General features: G+C 39.6%; 1 protein-coding gene across 1 annotated transcript; it reads left to right on the top strand.

Moving 5' to 3' along the window:
• Window positions 1-1512: 1512 nt before the first annotated feature.
• PLRG1 (pleiotropic regulator 1) lies at window positions 1513-17200 on the top strand. Its single transcript, XM_041479983.1, has 15 exons — window positions 1513-1581; window positions 3312-3418; window positions 3646-3788; window positions 4845-4898; window positions 6122-6215; window positions 6619-6709; window positions 6903-7004; window positions 7893-7985; window positions 8324-8473; window positions 8593-8694; window positions 9195-9297; window positions 9906-10014; window positions 11492-11631; window positions 13085-13278; window positions 14288-17200. The coding sequence occupies exons 1-15, from the start codon at window positions 1573-1575 to the stop codon at window positions 14345-14347; spliced, it is 1551 nt and encodes a 516-aa protein (XP_041335917.1). The 5' UTR covers window positions 1513-1572; the 3' UTR covers window positions 14348-17200.
• The last annotated feature ends 6279 nt before the right edge of the window (window positions 17201-23479 follow it).

Genomic DNA, 23479 nt, shown 5'->3' with positions numbered 1-23479 from the left:
GGCTGACATGTTAAACACGAAACCTGCCTGCCTTGGCTTGAAGCTGAGCTGGCAATAGCTCTCCACCACTACTGACACAATGTAATTGGCATCTCTTCCCCACCTCTACCTAGAAGGGGAGCTAGGGCTCAAAGCCACTTCAAGCATGTTTCCACCACAGTATCCTAAATTACTAAATATAAATCACCAGCGCAGCCACCAGAAGTGACCCATTAACCGCAGAAAAGGCACGATATTTATGTCAAACAGGCACATTGTGTGCCAGAAATAATCCCAGGCTAACGCTGTCCTGTAGCTAATAAAGACAGCAGGTTTGAACAAACTATGTTGCACTGATTTACTTCTAGCTCAGATTGTTTTGTAAACTGTTCACAGCCCAGGCATGCAGGCAAGAAGACAGAGCGGCTGGCTTGGTGGTAAAGAAGAGCGTCATGATGGAGTGGCTGCAAAAGGTGAGCTTGTCAAATCCCAGCTATTGCTCAGGAGGACAAGACTTCCTGGAATTCAGAGCAGAAGAGTATCTGTGGAGAAAGTAGGTGCCTGTGTGAAATTTGCACAGATGCATTTGGTTATTCTGCTCACCAGTGGAAGTGAAATGTCAGATGGAGCACCAGGGCAGGTTTGGAAGAGATTTACAGCCTCTGCCCTTTCACAGCCAACACTTTGCCATGAAGTGCGGGGGTTGCCAGCTCGTTCACACGCTTCTCTCCACCGAAATGAGGTCCCGTGGAGCCAAACTAAGACACTTTCCAAAAGATCAGCTATAAAGTCTAACATCCAATATCACCGCGCTTCAGCACCGTAAGGCTTTACCCTTGAGAACTCACAAGGAAAGCAATACATGAAACCTGTAGTTCCACGCCCCTAAACATTTGCAAAGTCCGATAGTTAGAGACCCAAAGCGGGACTGCCCGGCCCAGGCTCAATCCCCCCCTCACGCTGAGGCGGCAGCGCCCGGGCCCCGCTGAGGGCCGGCAGCGGGGCAGCGCCGCCGCCTCTCCCGCAGCGCCACACCGCCCTCTGCCGGCCGCTGCCCGCGCCGCGCCCGCCGCCGGGGACAGAGCGGGATGGCTCGGGCTGGAGGGAGCGCAGTGAGTGGGGTCATCGGGTCACACCTGCCGGATCAACCAGGGCCATCCCAGCAGCACAGGGCTGTGTCCAGAGAGTTCTTGAGTATCTCCAGTGAGGGAGACTCCGCAGCTTTTCTGCGCTGCGGCACCATCATCTGCACAGTAAAGTTCTTCCTCATGTGTCCAGGTGGAACTTCCTGCGCATCAGTTTCTGCCCACTGCCTCTTGTCATGTTGCTTGGCAGCACCGAGCAGAGCCTGGCTCCATTCTCTTTATATATTTGTACACATTGATGAAGTGACTCGCACCGCCCGCTCTGGCAGCGCCAGCGGGGCTCGAACCAGTGATCCCCCGTACACCGAGCGGAGGGGTTGCGATAAACCCCGCCCGTCCGCTTTGGCGCTCCGTCCATTTCCCTCTTTACGCTTCTCTTCCGGTCCGGCGCGGGAAGGCGCCGGAAGTGGCTCCATAGCGGCCGCGGCGGGGGGAGTTCGGCGGCGCCATGGCGGAGGTGAGGGACGGGGGAGCGGCCCTGCGCGTTCACTCTGTCGCGCCCTTTAGGCGCTCTGGGCGAGACCCGGGAGCGGGAGCGGGTTGGGGCCGGGCGGGAGAAGCGCCGCCACTCTCGCTGAGCCCCGGGTGGGAAAAGCCGCTGTGGGGATGGTCCGTGGCGGCCCCGACATCTGCGCGGCCCCCGCCCCGTTCGGCCCCGGGACAGCGAGGTGCCCGCAGAACGCAGCGGGTGCGGGTCATCGGAGTGTGCGTGTCTGGGCGGGAGTGAGCAGCAGGCAGCGGATTTGCTTTGCCAGACTTGTGCCGAATGCGGAGTTGGTGCTGGGGAGCATCGGGCACAGCATCGCCAGCCCGTCAAGAGAAGGGATTGTCCCGCTCCGCTCTGCTCTGGGGCGGCCTCACCTCGAGCTGGGTTCTGTTTTGGGTACCACAATATCAGAAGAAGGTGTAAAGGACATGGGGATGAATGGTCTAGAGGGAAAACCTTATGAGGAGTGGATGAGGTCACTTGCCATATTCAACTTGGAGAAGAAGGTGAAGGGAAATCTCATTTCAGTTTACAGCTTCCTCATGATGGGGAAGTGGAGGAGCAGGCTCTGATCTGATCTCTGTGGTGACAGTGACAGGATCCAAGAGAATGGCCTGAAGTTGTGTCAGGGGTAGTTTAGTTTGGATATTAGGAAGAAAGTCCTTCACCCAGAGGGTGGTTGGGCACTGGAACAGCTTCCCCAGGGAGCTGGTCACAGCAGCAAGGCTGACAGAGTTCAGTGAACATTGGGACAAAGCTCTTGGGCACAGGGTGCGCCTCTTGGGGTGTCTTGTGCAGGGCCAGGAGCTGAACTTGGTGGTACTTGTAAGCCACTTCCAGCTCAGCACATTCTGTGATTGTGGGGAACTGATGCTGTGGTGTTTTACCGCCAGAGAGCTACTGACTCTGTTAGCCCATAAGGGAAACCTCAGCTTTTTTTGTGAGGGCTTGGGAGCCCAGCTGTGGAGAAGGCCACTGGTTTTATAGGTTGTAGAATCTTTACTGTGGGGTGAATTTCATGCACTTCTGAAAGCACATGGGGCTGTCAGGGTTATAGAAGAAGGTGCAGTGACTGCTGCCCGATACAACACTATGAGCTGTTTTTTTACAGAAAAGCATTTGTCAAAAATTACTTGCAGAAGTTTCTTCCCCATTGGGGAGACATGGTGGTACCTACTGCTCCGTTTGTGGTGTCAACAGCTGCTGTTGTCGAGTGGTAATTAGCCATGTTAATGTGAAGTGGTACTGTGCACAGAAATTGATGATGCTCATTTTCTTTTTACAGTGGTAGTGAAAGAAAATTTACAGGTTTTTTTGGTTTTTTTTTCCTTTTTTCCAGAATTGACTTGTTTATTGCCTACATATGAAAACCTCCCCAAAACTGGGGAGGACGTGGGATAAAAGCTTTTACTCATGGATTTGTCATGTAGATACCAGTGCAGAAAGTTTGATAAAAGTTTTTGGCTTGCTTTTTAAAATCTTGGAAGTTTTCAAGGAGTAGAATATAGTTTTGAATAAACAACTGACATAATAACTTAATTTTTTAATTTCCAAGAAGATTAGTGTCTTCTGTGAACCAAACGGTCGCATGTCGTGTAACAGAACTGAGAAAGTGCTGCTCAGTTCAATTTATGTTTCAGTGTGCAGGTTTTCATTCAAATCTGTTCTAATTTATTTAAATGTTCTTTGCTTTATTTTAGGAAGTCCAAAAGCATTCTGTGCACACACTTGTGTTCAGGTCTTTGAAGAGAACCCATGACATGTTTGTAGCTGATAATGCCAAGCCTATCCCATTGGATGAAGAAAGGTAAGTGCTGCTGCACTCAGTGAAGTTTTAAACTCTGTCAGTGATTGTCAATTTCTGATCCAAGTCAGAAATTCAGATATTTCTGTACTGTCAACAGCGTAATCTTGAGGGGGAAGAAATATTAGAGTTATAAAGTAAGTTTTATGACATCCTCTGTGAAATATTTCAGAACTTGTTAACAGTTGAGAAAGTGGGGTTCAGTGAGGGTTTTGCTTTACTCTTGCCAGTCACAAGGTGAAGATGGCAGTCAAGCTGCGCACGGAGTACGGCTCAGTGCTACACATGCCCACGCTCAAAGAGAACCTGAGGGAGAAAGGAGGCCCCAACACCGGGGATCCCTATGGACACAAACAGTACTCTGGAAATCAAGGTTAGTTTGCCCTTAGTGCTGTATTTGTCCTTTCTTTTGTCAGAGTCTCACTGTTGTAAAATCTGCACAATGCAGTCCAATGTTAATTCACTGGAGATAAATACAGAAATCAAAAAAAAAACCTTTTTTGATTGGTATTTTTTTTGCTAGGGTTCACAGGTGGTAAGTGATTCAGAAAAAGGGGAAAGCTGCTTTTGACAAACGACTTACTGGATGCTGTGGATTTTTTATACTGATTAATTGGTGAAAAGAGTAATTTTTCGTAATGTTAGTGTGTGGTGTACTTAGGTGTTAGAGTTGAGTAATGTATTTCTTATGTTTGCAAGTTCATGATGATTAAGGACATGCTCTTTTGTTGACTTTTGCTTGTTTTGGCATTTTTGTATGTTGTTATTTGTTTGGGGTGGATTTTTTGTTATTTTAGTTCTGTTTCATAGTATATTTACAATCTTTCAGCTGTGCAATTTTTAAACCAGAAAACGCTTCACTTCAAATCTGTAGAGTTTTCTTCAGTGTAGGTTTTGTGATGTATAAAACATGTATGTATTAGTTAGATCTCATATGAAAATTTCTTTTCTAAAAGTGCTGCCTCGTTTTAGTTGAGGTAGTTGATATTCAGTTGATACTGAGATTCTGCTCAAGGTGCTTTGTTTGGAAGTATTGTGAAAGTGAAACATGTTGAGAGAGAATGAAAAATCTTTTAAGAATCTGACAGCACAGACAACCGACTAGCTTGCATTTCAGACACCTGTGCTCTTTGTATACATAATATCTCCTTCAAAGGCACTATGAAGATTTTTTTCTTGAATCCTCTTGATAGCAGGTAGCTTCACCATTCAAATTAATTATTTTTTACAGTTGAGTTTTCTAAAATGGAGATAACCAGAACAAATTAAAGTAATGAAAACGAGAAATGTCTAGGTACATTGGAGGTGATTACTGTTTTTTTTCTGCTGTGTATGATCTGCTCTCTTTTCTTCTATTTTCTGTTTGAGTGCGTTGTTTGCAGTGCAGTATAGAATGAAATTATTAATATAACATTCTCTTGCTCTTTAGGGCAAGAAGTTGAGTATGTGGTAACTGGTACTCACCCATACCCATCTGGGCCTGGTAAGTAAAGTAAAATTTTTCAAGTGTTTGTATGGACTTTCGGGTTCCTGTATGAGCAAGACGTCATTCATCCTAACAGGAGCAGGCTTCTTCTTGATGTGAATCCATAATTAATAGTAGTGGAATGTTGCCTGCTTTTCATCTCCAGAGCAGAGAGGTGCAGGTTTCACCACCTTGCTCTGGGGAAGAGACTTGAGGGTCTAATAATTTTGCTTGTGCTTGTAAGGGTTATGTTTATGTGTTGTTGCATTGGCCGTTGCTCATTGTCACTGTTACTGATCAATCCTGTTCTGTTCTTGGAAGAGCTTAGTTTCAGCTCTTGGTCTTTTATTGTGCTTAAGTTTATTATGAGTATAGTGGAAAATCTGTTGTCTTGATTTATAACTTAACAGATGAGAGTGTTCAGTGGACCCTCAACCATTAAAAAAACAGGCATAGTTGCTTCTAACTCTGGGGAAGAGAATTGCTCACAGTGGCTTCCTTAAGTTTAGTGTTCTTTTAATAGAATAATTTGTATCAGGGTTGAAAATCAGATTTCTTTCTTTGCTGTTTCTTGTTTTAATCTGAATATTTTGCCCAAATACTGAGTTTGTTGTCAACTGACAGAAGTTTGGTTAGGAAAATAAATAAAGCGATGAGTTAAATTCACCAGTCTGCACCAAAACTATACTTTAAAAAGAGTTTTTAATTTTTTTTAGACAATAGCTGCTGTTCTTGAGATAAGGTTAAAAATCTGCAGATGTAGCCTGAAACTCTCACTTCAGTAGGACTAAACCTTTTATAGTTCTGGCACCACTGCATGATGCCAAACACCTCATAGGAATGGATTGTAGATTGTGCTAAAGGGCCTAAGTTAACAGGTGCTTTGCAAGAGCATGTTTATTTCTGTGATGTTTGGATTCCATAGCACTTAAAGCTGGGTATAAAGATTGATGCTGCTCCTAGTTAGACTTTTTTTTTGTTTCCACTGATATACTGTTTTATACTCTAGAAATTTTATGCTCACATATGTAGTAGATCAAGATGGAAAGGATTTGTGCCAAAATAAAGATTTCAGTAGATTTGAATTGGATGTGAAAATGTTATCGAAGGATGAGAGTTTATGTTACAGGTGTGTCAGGCCCTTGTTTGGAGCTGTACATATATATATATGTTTGTATAATACACTTTGAGTTCCTGTTTAAAGGAGTTGTCTTTGTTTCTGATGTGTTTTTTTTTCCAAGGTGTGGCTTTGACAGCAGATACTAAGGTCCAGAGGATGCCAAGTGAATCTGCAGCACAGTCCTTAGCTGTTGCACTTCCTGCTTCCCAGTCCAGGTACTGCTATATTACCTCATTGACACTGTTATCTGTGGGAATTGCAAGGCAAATCACAGAAGCTGGGATAAGAGCTACTTGGAATAATTACAATATTCTTAAAGGAACTGCTTTTAGTGTGGACAGGCATTATTTTTCTGTATGCTTTTTATTTTGTATTGTTGTGAGAGGCAGTGGGTGGAAATTGGGACAAGGGAAATTTTGTTTAGTTAGAAGAGAAGAATGTGAAGCTTTGTGGTATCTGTACCTTGGGGTGGTCAGGTCCTGGACAGGGTGCCTGGAGAGGTTGTGGACTCTCTATCCTGGGAGGTGTACAGCACTCAGCTGGGTGCAGCCCTGTGATCTTTATCACTTAGCAGGAGAAAGTCGATTGCAACTCATGAACCATTTTCACTCCCCCTAGGCTGGATGCAAACCGGACAGCTGCTGGTGTGGGTGACATTTACAGGCATGCTGGAATATCTGAGCGTTCCCAGCCTCCTGGGATGTCTGTGGTGAGTCTATTGCACATCTGACGTGAACAGTATGTGGTGTTGATCAGATTGCTTCTGAATCTGTGTGCATGTTGTGTAGAGATCTGACTGACTAAATTTAATCAGTATTGAGAAGGCAGGATGAGAAAGTTTTAGGCTTTGGACAAAGAGATAAGCTACAAACCGGAAGAGTAACCCTTCTTTTAACTTACAGGCTATGGTGGAAGCTGGTGGAAACAAAAATTCTGCATTAATGCCAAAGAAGGCTCCAACCATGCCCAAACCTCAGTGGCATCCACCTTGGAAACTGTACAGAGTAAGTTAGAAATTTTTTGACACAAACGTACATATAAAAGTAAACATACTCTATGTAAGACCTCAAATCATAATTTTTGTTCTCATTCACAAAAATATAATCAAATATTATTTAAAAATGTGATCAAAAAGTGATCACAACTAAGCTGAATACACAGTCTCTCTTTGAACCTCTTTTTTACTCTCATAGCTGTGTTCTGTTAAATTTGGTGGAAGATTTGCTGTATTTCTGCCTAAGAAGCTTCGTTGTGTTTTAAATCTTTTGAAATGAGCTGTGTGACAGTACATGAAACATGACATCAGTGAAACCAGTTAGGAGGTTTGATTTTAGCTGTCTGACTTTGGAGAATTTGAAGAAATGGGCTGCTGAAAGCAAAGCGTGTGTTGGCAGAGTATTTCTTGTGAGGTCAGTCTCCATTATTTTATTATTGGAAAATGTCCAACTCTCATATTACCCCTGTTTTGGGGAAAAGAAGGTGATGGTGTGCTTTAAGAAGTTATATAGAAATGTGATTTAATAGCCAGTGTTTTTATAGCAGTTTTATGACTGTATGACCACTATACAGCAGCAGAAGGAATCTGTGCTCGAATACAGTCTTTCTCTGCAAAGCTTCAAGTGTTGAGCCACGGTGTTATGGGCTCTCAAAGGATTTGAAAAAGTTGCTTATACAAACAAGGTCTTTACATATTGCAGCTTCCCCAAGTCTGGTGTATGTAAATTTCTAGTTTTCTCTTTAACTGAAGTAGAAATCAAGCTGTCTTCAGATCTGATTTCACATTTGATTTTTTTTTTGATGAATACTAGCAAATTTCAGTGTTGGAGAAGGAAAATTACATCAAAAGCTATTGTATTATTTCTGATACAATTTTTTTTTTCTTCTTTCTGAAGGTTATCAGTGGTCATCTGGGCTGGGTGAGATGTATTGCAGTAGAACCAGGAAATCAGTGGTTTGTTACTGGCTCTGCTGACAGAACCATAAAGGTAAGAGGTTGGAAGAAATGACTGACAGAGTTTGCAGGGGGTGGGGTTTTTTGGTGCCTATTTATTTAAAAATGTTTCCAGCCTTTGGAAACAATTTCTTGTTTACTGTTTGCGGAATAATGAACTACAGAGCATTTGTTACATTGTCATCAGGGATTTGTGGAGTATCACTAGTTCTTTTCTTGAGATTTCATTTTTTACATGGTAGTAGCTGGAGAGTCTTTTTGTGACTGTATTTTTAACTTACATTGCAGCAGGATCAGTTACATCTGGGCTGTTTACCCAGATTCACTGTGTAGCTTTTTCCTGTCTACCTTAAAATGCCTATTTTGGTGCAGATTTGGGACCTTGCTAGTGGCAAATTGAAATTGTCTTTGACGGGACACATCAGTACTGTACGTGGGGTGATAGTAAGTGCAAGAAGTCCCTACCTCTTTTCTTGTGGAGAAGACAAACAAGTGAAATGCTGGGATCTTGAATACAATAAGGTAAGTTGCAGTTTCTTTAATTGAAGGAATTAGTTAGGAATTAGTAGTAGCAAATACAAAAATCAAAGTATTTGGAATATTCTTTCAATTATTAGTTTGCCTGGTTTTTATTCATCTAGGTTATCAGACATTACCACGGTCATCTAAGTGCTGTTTATGGCTTAGACTTGCATCCAACAATAGATGTGCTGGTGACATGCAGCAGAGATTCAACAGCACGAGTAAGTATAGCATTGTTGTGTTTAAACATCTTGATGTGTGTATTTCAGTATCTTCATTTGTAAAAATGAGTACTTAGCAAAAGTTATCAATTTAGATTAAATACTGAGATGATTTGTGTTAGTTTTGTCTTATATTATTGATAAAATTGAAGCTCAAATGCACAAATGTGCCATGTTCCTTAAGGATAATGTTTTATTTCTTAATTTAGTAGGTAGACTACATCATACATGTAGGATTGCTTAGTATTTAGAAGGTGGTGTTTTAGTATTAGTATTATGGTGACTTGAATGAGCCATATGCCTGGAAGTTCACTGGCCGGTTCCTGCTGCCCTTGAAATGTACCAGCTGAGGCAGTTCTGTAATAAATGGTTACCACCTAAATACCATTTTTTTATCTGTAGGACTATGGCAAGGAAATTATGTAATCAATGACAGTGCCTAAAATACATTGACTATGCACCTGTTGCTGACCTCTGACATATTTGCTGTGATTTCATAGATTTGGGATGTAAGGACAAAAGCCAGTGTGCACACGCTGTCAGGACACACAAATGCAGTAGCAACTGTGAAGTGCCAAGCTGCAGAACCACAAATTATTACAGGTATAGTAGGTGTAGTTTAATGAGTAACATGATTGAAAAACCTAATGGTGCATGTGTTTGTTCAGTAATTGTGTGATGTTCATGATGTTGGTGAATTTGCTCAAATCTCATACTAGTTTCTGTTGAAAATGGGCCCTGCAATGGTTATTACGTACTGTTAATGGTATGTTTAAGCAAATATGGCTGTGCATTGTTTGAATGTTTTTCTGCACTTCCTTTTTTTTTCTGGTATTTTCATTTGTGTTATAGTATGTATTGAGACTTGCATTTTCTGTGGTATTTCAGTTCTCCCCATTTCAGTTCAGGAGTGTCCAGTACTGTGGTTAAGTATTCCTCTTCTTTCCCATTATGTCAAAATCAAGCTTTGTAGTGTAACTTCTTAAAGTTACACTGCAGAACAGGACACTTCTTAAAACTGAGTAAAAAGCACTTCTTAAAAATGAGTAAAAATACTTTTGCAATCCGGCATCTTCCTTCATCTGAGGTGGCATTAGCACAGTATTTATGTCTCTCTCACATCATTCTGGCTGCCTTAGCAAAGTAATAATTATGATAAAATCCAGGTGATGGTTTTTACTATTTTTTTTTAAATTTTCTTCTCATTGTAGGCAGTCATGATACTACCATACGGCTCTGGGACTTGGTGGCAGGAAAAACTCGTGTTACTTTAACAAATCACAAGAAATCTGTAAGAGCAGTAGTGTTACATCCAAGACAGTAAGTTTTCTTTATTCTGTTATGCTTTCACAGTTTTTTGAGAATGGAAGAGAGCCAATGAGAATGATGATCTAGAATGGTAGAGCATAATAATGTGAGAAACTAATGCACTTAGGATGTTGCAAAAATGTACATAATAATTACCAGATACATTTTACTGCACTGATTGTGCTTCCCTAGTATTGGCATTGGTGTACATTAACAATCCTGAGAATGCCTTATATCCCACAGAGTTACTTCTGTGTGTGCCTTTTATTCAGTCCTTAAAACTCGGTGATACAGTGGTCATAAGGATAATAACAAATACGTATCTGAATGGTTGTGAGCAGGAATTGCAGTAGTTTTGTAATGGACCAATGCACACATGTGATTAATGCTCAAGGAGACAGTGATTAATAGAATGGTCTTTCTTTTGAATATGTGGTTCACTGCACAAAGCATTTCAATCTAACTGGCCTTAAAAAAAACTCAATGTGAGAATTGAAGCTTTGAAGCAGATGTTCTTGGAAGTGCTCTGAATTCAGATGCTGTGTTTTGATGCACAACAGTTGCCTGTTTGGATCCCCATGAAAACAATGGAGAAAAGGAGTTCACATAGAACTTGATTACTTCCTTGTCTTTAGTATTTTAAAATTACATTCTGTCATTTCCGTCAAAAATGCAGAATCTTTGATATGAATAAACTTCGTTCCAGTGTGTGCCTGAAAAATTGTGTAGCCTGTTAGCTATAGAAAAAGCCTATATTTTACTTACATTCTGAAAAAAAAGTAATTCAGGGTTCAGCTTCATCACCTTTCTGTGATGAACACTTGTTCTTGTCAAACTGTAGCAATTGTCAGCCTATAGTTCAGTATTTATTTTTTTTTTAATGTTGTGGTGTTTTCTCATAATACTTAACTTTTTTATTTGTGGTATATTTTAAATAGACAGCAAATTCCCTGGACATTGTGGCAAATGAAAGTATTCCTACAGGCTAGCCAAATAACCGTGTGACTGCTCGCACATCTTAAAATGAAGGACATTTTTATTTTGGGGTAACTCAGTGGGAGAATTTATCTTCCATAGTTACGTTTTTGCAGGGCTTTTTCCTTGCTTGTGTAATTTTGGAAGACTAGCCATTAGCCTATTCTTGGGGTTTGGTACCTTTTCATCTTGTTACCTTTGCTGGGGATGCCCTGAAAATTTCCCAGAGTAACAACTGAAGAGAACTTAATGTGCATTTTAAATATTTGTTTGCATATTAAATCCTACGGCATACAGGATGTTACAAAGTTTAGTTTATGAAGTAGAAAGAAAACAGTAGGAGTAGGTAATTCACGACTTCAGAAAATTGCTTAATTTCATGTGAAGTAAACAGATAAGTAGTTTTAATATTAAGTAATTTTGCAACTAGCATTTAGCAATAGTTTTAATGAAGGACATTTGCTCTGACTACAGCTATTTTGAGCTTTAATGTACTGTGTTTATTTTCTTTCAGTTACACATTTGCATCTGGTTCTCCAGATAATATTAAGCAGTGGAAATTCCCAGATGGAAATTTCATTCAGAATCTCTCTGGTCACAATGCTATTATAAACACACTGGCTGTAAATTCCGATGGTGTTCTGGTCTCGGGAGGTAAGAATGAGAAATACACATTGCTCTCTCTCCCCCATGTACATATGGCTAGAGGTCCTTAGGCAGAGATGCTCATGGAGCTCTGCTTTACCTAGGCCTGTCAGCCTGCTGCAGGAGACCGTTTCATTTTGTAGTGAGTAGGGCCACTTTCATGTCCTTGCATGTTTCTGGGCTGCATGCAAATAAAACAAATTTGAAGGACTTCTAATGTACTGTATGGAAGAGGTTTCCTTTTCTCAGCTGGCTGCTGCTGCAGGGCTCCAGAGTCCATCTTTTGTGATCTGCTGGTCATTAGTGTTGCATCCACTGTTGAGGCAGTGAGACTGGATAGAGGATGTAGAAGCATCTTGCTAAAGCTGAATGGGAATAAGGCACTTGGTCGCATGTGCCCTTGGTCTGTAGGCTAGGGATGTGGAGTAAGATGGAAATGTGCTAAGCAGGAATTGGGAAACAGCCAATTACATTGTCATCTTACTCTGATTATGTTTCCAACTATGTGTAAAAGGGTCCCCTGATTTTAAAATTTGGTTAAAGCTGTGTTTAACAAATAGCTCATCCCCAGTAAGAGCAAGAACTTCAAAAAATACTGGAATGGACTTACATGTCATTATTATTATTATTATTATTATTATTATTATTATTATCATTTGAAGACACTTTCAGAACATCCTTTTAAGATTTTTTTGTTAGTAGTAGGTAAGTCTTAAAAAACACCTTCTCCACATAAAAAATCTATTATAATTTTACTGATATTAATTGTGACTTTTAAAAAGCTAAAATTTGAGTATCAATTCTCCCCTTTACATCCTAATGCTATCTACAGTAGCTTCAGAGAAGGTGATGCTGAATCAAAATAAGTTGATTTTTACCTTGGAGTTTTCTGCTGTAGAAACACCCTTCTTGAAGGGTTGGGTTTTGTAACTGAACCCTTGGGTTTTGTAACTGAAAAATTTTCTTGAGTGCATCCTTCTGAATAGAGAGTTCTGATTGCTGTGAATGCTCTGTAGCTGATGCCAGTAGCAGCAATACTGGAAGTGGTTTAAACTGGATTTGGAATAAAATCTGCAAACATTAAACCTACTTTGCATTAAGTCCTTAATGTCCTAGTCTCTTTGGGAGGATGATGCCTCCTCATTCAACTTCAGTGGAGCTACTGAGCAGGGAGCTTAATATTCACCAATACTAGTCCTTACTGTGCCTCCAGTGCAACTTGCTGCAATTTCCCTGTGATGTAGTGTATCATCTCTCTGGGTTATCTGATGAAAATCTGGATGAGATTCTGAGGAAGGAAAACAGCAGAAAATAGGGGAATTTATAGGGTGTACTGAGCTATTCTACGTGAGTGTTGTGTGATGTATTCCTGATGTATTTACTAGTTGTTCATGATGCTGTTTTTAGAAAACATAGAAATTAACTGGTCAAAATACTAAGTTTGTTTGTTTGTTTGTTGTAGCTGATAATGGCACTATGCACCTTTGGGACTGGAGAACTGGATACAATTTCCAGAGAGTACATGCAGCCGTACAGCCGGGTTCTTTGGACAGTGAATCAGGAATATTTGCTTGTGTTTTTGACCAGTCAGAAAGCAGATTGCTAACGGCTGAAGCTGATAAAACCATAAAAGTATACAAAGAAGATGATACTGCGGTATGTCAAAGTATCTTTTTAAAGTATTTTCATAAAATCAGAAAAATTCAGACAAATAGAACACACATCTGTTGGGGACATGTTAAGACTTACATAATCCATTTTGTTGAAGTTTGAAAGACCTCTGTATTAGCATTAACAGGACAGTAGCTAATTTCTGCATTCCTAATTGTTGTTATGTGCTGTAGTACAAGTAAGTGTTTGGTCTGTGAACTCTTCTGTTAAAGGTCTTTGTGGTGAAGTTTGGAGAAATGTGAATACAATCATGTATGTTGGGTTTTGAACCCAGTGGGGAACTGTGTGGGGTTGTATTGATAAAAACATGGGAATCAGCAAAAGGATTGCTCTTTTAAGGTTTGTTGTACTTATTTATATGATCTGGATTAGTTGTTGGCCTTGACAATTAGTTGTTGGCCTTGACAATTTTTAGACTTAAGAGTCAAGAGCTTATTTTCAAACTGTTATTCTAAAATATGAATTAATTTACCAATGGAGAAGACAACAGGTGATTGCACAGTTTATCAGTGCATGTCTTCAGTATAAAGAATGTAAGAATTTTTATTAAATGTTGGAATTTTGCATTGAATTAGACTAGAAGTAAGTCTTAGATATAAAGAATCAGGAATTTTTTATCTCTTTTGAAGTTGGGCAAAACACACTCCATGACATCTACCGATACTGATGTAGACATGTCTGTCGCTGGCAGCTCCTGGTCATGTGTTTTGATAACTACAGTGTTGTTTTGGAAATGCCACTGGCAATCTAACCATTTTCCTTGCTGGAAAAAAAAAGACAAGTACAGCACAAGTATTGCTATGTACTTCAGACAGTGAGATGATAGAAAATTTAATTTGGGTAAACTAATTACATATTGTATATTAGACATTAATAATGCTACATATGAAATAGAGTACATATACTTCATAAGTAATATTTTAAACCAAACCTTAATTATAGGTGAGTTTCAAGTTTAAAATAATCCTTATGAGATTATTTTTTTTTCCTTTAGACTGAAGAAACTCATCCTGTCAGCTGGAAACCAGAAATTATCAAGAGAAAGCGATTTTAGTGCGGCAGCATACTACTTCTGTAATTTTGTTTTGGCTTTCCTGAGAGCATTCAGTCAGATTTTGTTCTGCCTAGAACAGCAGAGCAAGAAGTCAGCTAAGTCATTGCTATTTCAACATGTTTTATAATAAATTTTATTTCTCTTTCCTTCTGTCTTTTTTTGTTGCGATTCCAGCAAACCAGTTGAATCTTAACTTTGTGGAGCATGTATGGTTCATGAAAAACATAGGTGGCAGGTGGTTATTTTCTTAGACTTACACTCAATAGATTCTTACAAAAATATTTTGATGAGCTAGGTTGTCTGAAACACCCTTGCTTGACCTCAAAATTTAATCACAAATTTATGCATAGAAGTCATCTTCTGGAAGTTCCTTAGGTACGCTTTCAGATTTTAGACCAATATTGTTTCTTGTACATAGGCTAAGTACTAAGTTAGAGTTTCTGAGTAATTTGCAAACAAGCAGGACAGCACAATAATAAGGTAGTTTGCTTTATGAACATGGCCACTGAACATTGCTGGTGCTGTGTTATTGAATGAAATGGATCTTCAGAGTGTATCTTTCCCCAGGAAAGTGTTCAAATGGAAGCACTCATCCTCACTTAGTTATTTCAGAATGGGCTTTCTATAGCAAGGACTGCTGTTGAATCACTTTGTTTGCAGCACCAGTTGACTTTCTTTGTAGATGAACTGTTTGCTTTTGCCAGTTATCTAAAGCATATATGACAGTAGAGTGCAGTGAGTTTTTAAAACTCAGCTACAGGAAAAGCTCTTAAGTCATTTAAGCCTTATTTTACAGGTTGCTGTCTTCCCGTGATCTTAGGAAGGAATTTAAAATGAACTGTAACTGAAAGGTAGTTTGTACTTCTGGAGGGACAAATCTTTCATGGGCTCTACAAATAGTCATGTAACAAGCAGTAAATATGTAAACCTCCTTGCTATTGCTTATCTGTGATGTCTGTGCTGCTCTAAAGTACTTTCTCTTCACAGGGCAGTGGAGAAAATCATTGTCATCTGGCCATTCTGTTATTGGCAAATTCGCTAGCAGTGTTAATAGCTGCATTGGCAGGTTTTACGCTGGGTAGAAGCTGAGAATTAGTCTGTGGCCTCATTGATATCAAGCGTTGATATCAAGCAATTCACAATAATTATTTCTATTCTCTAGCAGTTTGACTTCTTTCAAATCTAGGATTTGTGTTAGAGAAGTGATTTATTTGCAATGTAATTTACAAAAAGCTAGTGAAATTATGTGTTGTTTATATTATGACAATTTTTGTCTTTTTTATGATACATAGGAGGTCTTGTATTTATAATCTGAATGTTTGACAATGTCATTTTAAGGGATTCCGTGCTGCATAAATAACTGAATTTTAGTTGACAGCTACTATCGGAAGCAACTTCACAAAATAGGAAGGGGAATATTTGGTATTTATGAGTTGAATTAAACATCTTTTATTTGAGTGGTAATTTGATTTTTTCTGGATCTTGATTACGGTTCTTTCCATGTTAACTAATACAGCAGTTAAAAATACAGATTGTGGCTTAGGCATGTTGTATACTGCTGCTAATGCTTCATTCCAGAAATCAGTCAATTATTGGTGTTATACAGAATTTTGTTGCTCACAGTGAAATCCTATTCAGGAAACCAGAGCAGAGAAACAACTGAACTTGAAAAGAGGTGGGATTGTTGAAGATTTTTTTTGTTTCATTTTGTTTTGGGATTTTTTTAAGAAGTGACTTTTTTTTTTTTTTTTTTGATAGTTTGGAATGAGGAAGGAGAAATTACATCTCTAGCTATGGGCCACAATTCTAGAACTCCTTTTCTGTACTGGCACTTTACTTTAGAAACTGCATGTATTTTACTCTTTATCATTTTGAAGAGAGATCAAAAAATCTCCTTAAGAACCCGTGTTTCTTCTCTGGACTTCTGCAGGAATCTGGTATCTTGGGGCAGTGGTTACCATTTCTTCTTTGTGCCCGCAGTAAAGATTTTGTTTATACATTAAAGGCTGTGCACTATTACTTGGGATAATATGTATCCTTTTTGGCCCTAGGATAGGCTGCCCCAGTTCAAAGTGTCATTTTTTTAAACGTGTATTCTTGAACATTTGATTGACTTGTTCGTTTCCTTCTCAGAAGTTTTTTCTCCCCTTGACACTAATGTGAATATCATCACATGTTTTTATGTAAGCATTGTTTGTGGTGCATCAGGATTATCAGATTTCATCCAAGTACTTCCCTGGTGCCGAGTAAGTCTGGATAGTCAGTTGAGACACACATAGGCCTGATCGTGTAAGGTACACAGTGACATTAGATTTGTCCATGTCAGTCATAAGGTGAAGCAAAAGAGGAGGATCTGATCTACTGCATGGGTTATCCATGCTTCTGGAAAGGGTCACAATGCAATGTCAGTTTAAATAATCTTGACTGGGAGTCTAATTACAGAAAATAGTCACTGTCCTTAATTCATAGAATTTGATGTTCTCTTCTGTATAGGCTCAAATTATTTCTACCACAAACCCTGAAATTTGTTTTATACTGTGTATAAAATAGCAGAGAACTTAGGAAATGGGGTTTTTTGTAACATAGAAAAGTGCAACTGGTAAAAGTGATGAATTTTCAGACGACTCTGCTTATACTGAGGCATACAGTGTAAGCTGTGCAGCTACCATGCTGTTGTGTTGCTGGCAGCGTGAGAGTTGTGCAGAACAAAATGTATTTGGCAGCTGAAAGGCTTACAGAAACAAGTGTCTAACAGCAGCTTCTTTTTAGTTTTGTTGGATTGGAATGAAAGTGCTATACCTGATGTAAGTGACAGCAATTTAGCAATCAATAAAACCTTCCATACAATATGAATTCATGTCTTTTTTCCATTATGGCTTTTATAGTAAGAAGAACAAAAAACAACTGTATTGAAGTGAAAATAATTCAGTATTGACATGGACTGTTTCCCATAGCACAGTAACAAATATTTCTGCACATCAGCTGTAATGGGAAGAGAGAAACTATTGATTGCTGTTTTATGCAGAGCTTCTTGTCTGCATGAAGAGATTAGCAAAACAAATTGTTCATGCATTTTCTCTAGTGTGTTTTTATAAACACAAAAACACCTCTGGGAGTTAAGTATGAGTTCTAGGATGAGCTCTGGGGGAGAGTTTTGTGGCAGGATCATCCCTTTGGTGTTACTGTCTTCCTATTGCTGCTTGTCTTGTATCTGTGTGGGATAGGCTTTGTAACACATGGTCATGTTACTTACGTCAGTAACATGTTAACTTCTTTCAGGTACATATTAGCACCAGGGTTTTGTTAACCTTTCTTTAAGGTTTTTATTTGAATATAATGAGTACACAAGCCCCAAACCTGTATCTAAAGCATGGATTAATTGGAGGCAATCATCTGCAAATTAGACCTCCGCAGTAAAATAATTAAGCTAAATGTCTGTCTCCTTGCAAGGAAGGTTGAAATCACTGACAAGAAAACTAATTGAAAATGCTTGGGAAATTTATATTGTGCTGGGTTTTTTTTCTTTCTTCAAAAAACCTGCACACCTTCCTCCCTGTGTTTGAGAAGTGCAGGTAATGTGTGAAATGCTCATTTCTGCCAATGTGTTTTTGCGACCTTTGCTTTATTTTTTTAGGGAGAGCATGTCTGCAAGATGTCGGCTTTACTCTTTCTAGTCCAGTAACAGTTTTTGAGTTTTTAGATGCTGCAAATCTCTTTTTTTTCCCAGGTGATGCATCACTGAGAGAAGGGATGAAGGGTTAGGTACTTCAGAGCAAGGTAGAGTCAATGCAGCATCGGTATGAATTGTGAGAACCAAAGGCTGCACATAGAGAAAAATAAGACTTCCCAGAGACCAGATAAGAGAGCTGTAATTAACTGAAACCTCTCAGGGAGGTGAAAAGGATAGTGGAAGAATTAAGACTGAAGGAGACTAGAGCTATGATGTCTGAAAGGAAATATTTGAAAACTTGCTACATGTACCTGGCAGGCTGGAGTAGAGGAGGCATTTCTGGATTAGAATGGAAGAATGAAGGAGCAGGAGTGTGTTAATGTGGGTGCAGCCAATGGTGAAAATGAAAATGTGGGCACCTTGATGCAAATAAATCTTTTTACAGCAAGCTATAAATGCATTTCTGAAAAGTGCAGGTGTTGTATGTATATGCATGTTCCAGTGCCCTCATGCTCCAAATTATAATTCAGTTTACTACAGAAAACTCAGTGGCAGGTGAAGAATTGTGGACCACTGCAGAATGGTAAGTCTGGAGAGATTTGCAGCTGCACTGGGATTTTCACTGAGGAGGTGCTTGCTAGCACAGTTCTAAACAAGGCTTAAAAGTGAAGTGTGAAGAGTGAAGCCAAAGTTTGCATTATGAATATCTTAAAAAAAAATAGGCTTTTTTTTTTTTTTTAAGATATTTGAATGTCGGGATATAGGGATTACCTTACAACACTGAGTTTGGTTTTTTCTGACAGGTAAGTGGTGAGTTGAGGAATGAGAAGTGGGTTTATAGCCACAGAATATGCTGAGAGGATGCATTGCTGTTGGGAGACTGTTGTGATAAGTAAGAGTGTAGCTTGTGCAATCAGAAAAGCCTTTGTGCTGCATCCAAAAGTGGTTTTTTCGGTTTTTGGTTTTTTTTTTTTTAATGGGAAAAGACACTACAAATCGTGACTTAACTATTTCCAAGTAAATCCCCTTGACAAGCAAACTTACTTCCTGCACTGACAACTAGACGTCTGCTCTCAATAAAGCAGCAGTATAGATTATGAATATAAAAACTCCATACAAAAATCTGAGCATGGCTTCAGCTGCCAGATGAGTCACATTTCATATCCTGTAGGTATATTAATTCTTTCCTGCTCATTCAATTTCTTTTCTTCCCATGCAACGTGCTAATGAACATGTTTCTTTTAAAGAAAGCTTGGCAATGCAAACCAACCAGAATCTATTAATTCTGTTAATGACTTTGTTCTATTTGGAGCTGAAATCCTGGTGAAGGAGTTTTGTGTTGCCCTAAATCAAACTTCAACAGGAAATTAGAAAGTAACTAGCAATCAATCACAGTAGCTAAATGGAAGCATAGATAAAATTGCTTGCTGCTTACATAAATTATTGTAGTGGAGTGCATTTTTTTTCCTGTTTTCCTGGGCAAATCTGATTGATTATTTTTGGTTTTTTGAAATTTTTTTTGTTAGATTTTGTTTGTTTGTTTTTTAATTTTTAGGTGAGGTTATAAATGTCCTTTAATTATATGAGAGGAAAGAAAATTGCTCCTGCTGCTTCTGCAGTTTTAGTTGCCATGCAGTTGCCAGTTCAGTGATGCAGTTTTTCTGGAGTGATTGTAATAGAAAGACTGTGTTTAAAATGGCACAGTGAGTTTCAAAGATTAAAATACTGAAGAGAAGGTGCACACACTTCCCGTAACATAACCCTGTGGCAGTGCAATTTTAGTTTTGTATTCTCTCACAGGTTTCAATTTCTCAGTTTTTTCCTTGGGAAACTTTAAGGGTGGAAACACTGCTAAGAAGTTGGAAGCTATCTCTAGCTCATATCTCCAGCCTGATTAATTATGATCTGATAACTCCTTTCTTTTTTCCCTTTTCCCCCAAACTCGTCCTGGCCTTCTTCCATCAACAAGATCCATGAGGAGCCTGTGAGACCCTCAGCTGTTCTGGAGAGCTTCATGTTGGCCAGGTGCAGCAAGCAGTGCTATCGATTGCTCTTTCAGCTCCCTGTGTGGTTCAGCCTTGCTGCATCAAACACTGACCGAACTATGCAGGGGAAGTGTTTTGTGGTGGGAAGTTGTTCCTGGAGACAGAAAATACTGACTGAATAACCTGATGTTGATACATAATTGTTCTGCCTCCATCCTCCCAGTTCCTCTCACCCTACTTGATTTTTCTTGAGAAATCATAGTAGTACAGCACACTGTGTATAAGATGCACCAGTGGTTGTTAACAATGCCTCACACTGGTTTTAACAATAAAATCTGATAACTGTTTTCATTCGTAACAGAAAATAAGCAGGCGGTAAAGCCCGAGGTTGAATGAGGCACACACAAAGGAAACCTAAACCAAAGTGAGGAAGATGTTCAAGTAAATCATGTTGAGTTTTTTCTCTTTTTAACATGTTCAGTTCAGCTGTGTGCCCAGTAATAGTTGCTAAATTTTCTCAGCATTCCACTGAGAAACATTCAGGCCAACCTGGCTGACTGTCCTGGCAGAGGCTTTGTATTGGTGAAGCTGAGCAGGGAATTCCTCTGGTGGAGGAATGCCAAAAAGGCTTTGAGTGAAAAGCTGTCCTTGTGATGAGAAAATGTCTAGCTTTTTTCTGTTTCACAGTTTCTTTGTTTCTTAAACCCCATAAATAGTTGCTGTGAATAGTAGACAGATCTAGTATTGCAGGTAATAAAGACCTTTAAATTGTGGTCAGACTTCTAAATTGTCTTAAAATTTTGGCCTCAGGGATATTCCAGGACATACAAGTCTCATGATAACACAATACCTATAGAGAAATAAAACAAAAAATCACAGGCAAGAAGCCATTACCAATAATGGTCACAAGTAGAAAATGGGAGAACTTTCTGCTCTGGAGGATATTGCATCTCCATACACGTCTTCCAAAAAGAAAAGCCTAAATGTTATTGCTCTATTCAAAGGGAAGACAGAAAGGATAGCGAGGTGAGGTGTGTTTATAAAATGAACAGCCAGAACATAAATGTCTGTGTGCTGTTCTGTGTGTGCCTTACACCCTGCTTACACTGCAGCAGTTAATTTGAAACAACTCTGGGATAACTGATACCTGTGTGGAGAGGTGTGTGGGATGTGACAAACAGAACTAGTGATTTTCTGCAGGACACACCTCACAGTTAACCACTAGGAGCCAGCATGTTCTAAAATAACCCAGCTGTTGTCACTCCTCCCTCAGGGCAATACTGTGTTTTCACACTGTTCTCCTTGTTTTAAGACATGTCAGTTCTCACTTCTTTTAACGTGGTGCTTTTCTCTAGTGTAGACAGGACCAAAGTAGTATGTGGTTGAATTTAGAAATGTTCCTGTATAAAGAATACACTTTGCTCATCCTCTTTCCTTTTCTTTCTCCCTTTTTTTTTCTGAAAGGTTTTCCTGTATGTTCTCACATGCAGTACACGTGAAGTCACTTCTCTCTTTCAGTAAAAGGGGAATGTAATTTGTATTATGCAGGAGATAGAATAAAGGTAAATGTTCCCCGAGAACCTTACCTTGGAAAAGATTAAAATGTCTTAGCCTCACATTTTGATGATAAATAGTTATAGTCAGCTAAGGCTCTTGCAAAAATGCATTTGATTCTCAACTTTTTAAATTAATTTTCACTGCTTTTAGTTTTCCTTACTCTGCTGTAATTTCTCCCTGTGCTGACGCTGACTGGGTGGTCAGCAAAGTGAGATGCTGCTTTCCTGCTTCCTGTGCACACTTTGTCCTTCCTCTTTCTCAGCCTGCCCCTTCCAGAATGGAGGGAGGTGGTGGGCAGAGACACAGCCACATCACTGTCCTCCCAACCCAGAACTCTGCCTCTTCTTCCACTCCTACCAAAAGCCTCCTTGTTGGCTCCTGAGCAGAATAAATAATAATCTGTTGTTTCCCTCCTGAGCACCAGAGACCATCAGAGAAGTGAGTGTATTACAGGGGAAGAAGAAATGGGTTTCTTGATGCCTAGAGGTTTAGAAGTTAGAAAGGGATCACCTGCTTGAAACACTGGAGTTGTGTTTATAGGGTCATGTCTTCTAAAATTCACTGTGGAGTTTGTAGAGACTCTAAAGCTGTTTTGTTGTTTCTCCTGTCTGAAAGCATCACAACAATAAGAACAATGATTGTGATCTATACTTTGCCACAACTATAAGGCACACTGAGCATGGAGTTGCATTTTTTATGTTTTCCTCCAAATAGCTTTTTATGCTTTTTTTTTTTTTTTCTTTTCATTTGAAATGGGACTGTGAAGTGTCACTGATTCACTCCATTGGATTTCTACATTTTGTTTGGCAAGGTCAATGCAGTTTGGGAAGCAGCAATTCTACAGCTGCTTTGCTCATTGCCTCCCTGCAGTGATCATTGTCCCTAACAAATATACAGCCTGAGCAGTAACTAAGCATAGCACAGAAATGGATCCTGCCCCATGGTGCTATGCTTAGTTCCTGTTCAGGGGCTGGATGACTGCAGTTGCTTGAAAAGCTTGTTTCTTACAAATCTCTGGGGGTTGCTAGAATGGTTTTGCATCCAGGCCATTGGTCCAAATATTAGTATTGAAGCATTTTTGCTGCTAAAAACCAAAATGTTTCCTACAAGGCTCAAGGTGGTGTAAGTCTACCATGGGAGCCATGTGTCAGTTTGGAGGTTTTCGCACAGGTACTGGGGTAGATCCAGCCTGTGCTGCTCCATCCATGTCCCACCTCTTGCCAGCCTTTCCTAGGAACTAGTGGCAGTGACAGCTGCTTCAGCAGGGCAGTGTCAGCTATTTGGAAATGTGCCCAGCTCCTTGGGCTGTTTGCTGCCTGATCATCCATCCCCACCAACACACACTACCAAAACCTGGCCATGCAAACCCCACACAACCATCTACTTTTCACGCAGGATATTAAACTTGGAGAAAATAAAGCATATGCACATTACTGAGAAAATAAATTTTGGGAAGCTAAATTTGCCGTTCCTTTTTCACATTATTTTCTCCTTTTAAATCAAGACGTGAATGTTGTGATATGCACTCTGTGTGTATGGTGACCCTTGCTGTTGCATCCCATAAAAGGAGGAAGGAGAGGAAGTGTTCCTGTTCTTGTATTTGCTCTGCTCTGAAGTCTTCTTTGTCTTGCCAAAATTTCTTCTTTGGCATTTTTTCCATATCTGGCTCATTGAAGCCATGCATTTGTTTTCCATTAGTTGCCTTGGTTAATATGATGAGTTTCTTTATTATTATTTTTAAATACTGCATTTTAAATGAAAAAATGCACTCATTCAGTGGTCTGATAAACTGGTGTTATTTGCTGTCTTTGCCTCATGTCCTTCTTTTCACTCATTTTCCTTCTTTTTAATTCACATCTTTGAGCCAGCTTTGCTCATTCATACATCATTTAATGTGTTTTCATGGGTGTGGTACTGCAC

The sequence above is a fragment of the Pyrgilauda ruficollis genome, unplaced genomic scaffold (genome assembly GCF_017590135.1).
Source record: "Pyrgilauda ruficollis isolate IOZ18807 unplaced genomic scaffold, ASM1759013v1 scaffold5, whole genome shotgun sequence".
In the NCBI taxonomy this organism is placed as follows: Eukaryota; Metazoa; Chordata; class Aves; order Passeriformes; family Passeridae; genus Pyrgilauda; species Pyrgilauda ruficollis.
This window is presented reverse-complemented; position numbering and strand designations above follow the sequence as displayed.

Excerpts from the sequence above, each read along its gene's own strand:
- PLRG1 (XM_041479983.1), top strand. Across the intron at positions 7,005-7,892 it reads CACCTTGGAAACTGTACAGA|GTTATCAGTGGTCATCTGGG; the intron begins GTAAGTTAGAAA and ends TTCTTTCTGAAG. Across the intron at positions 10,015-11,491 it reads GTAGTGTTACATCCAAGACA|TTACACATTTGCATCTGGTT; the intron begins GTAAGTTTTCTT and ends ATTTTCTTTCAG.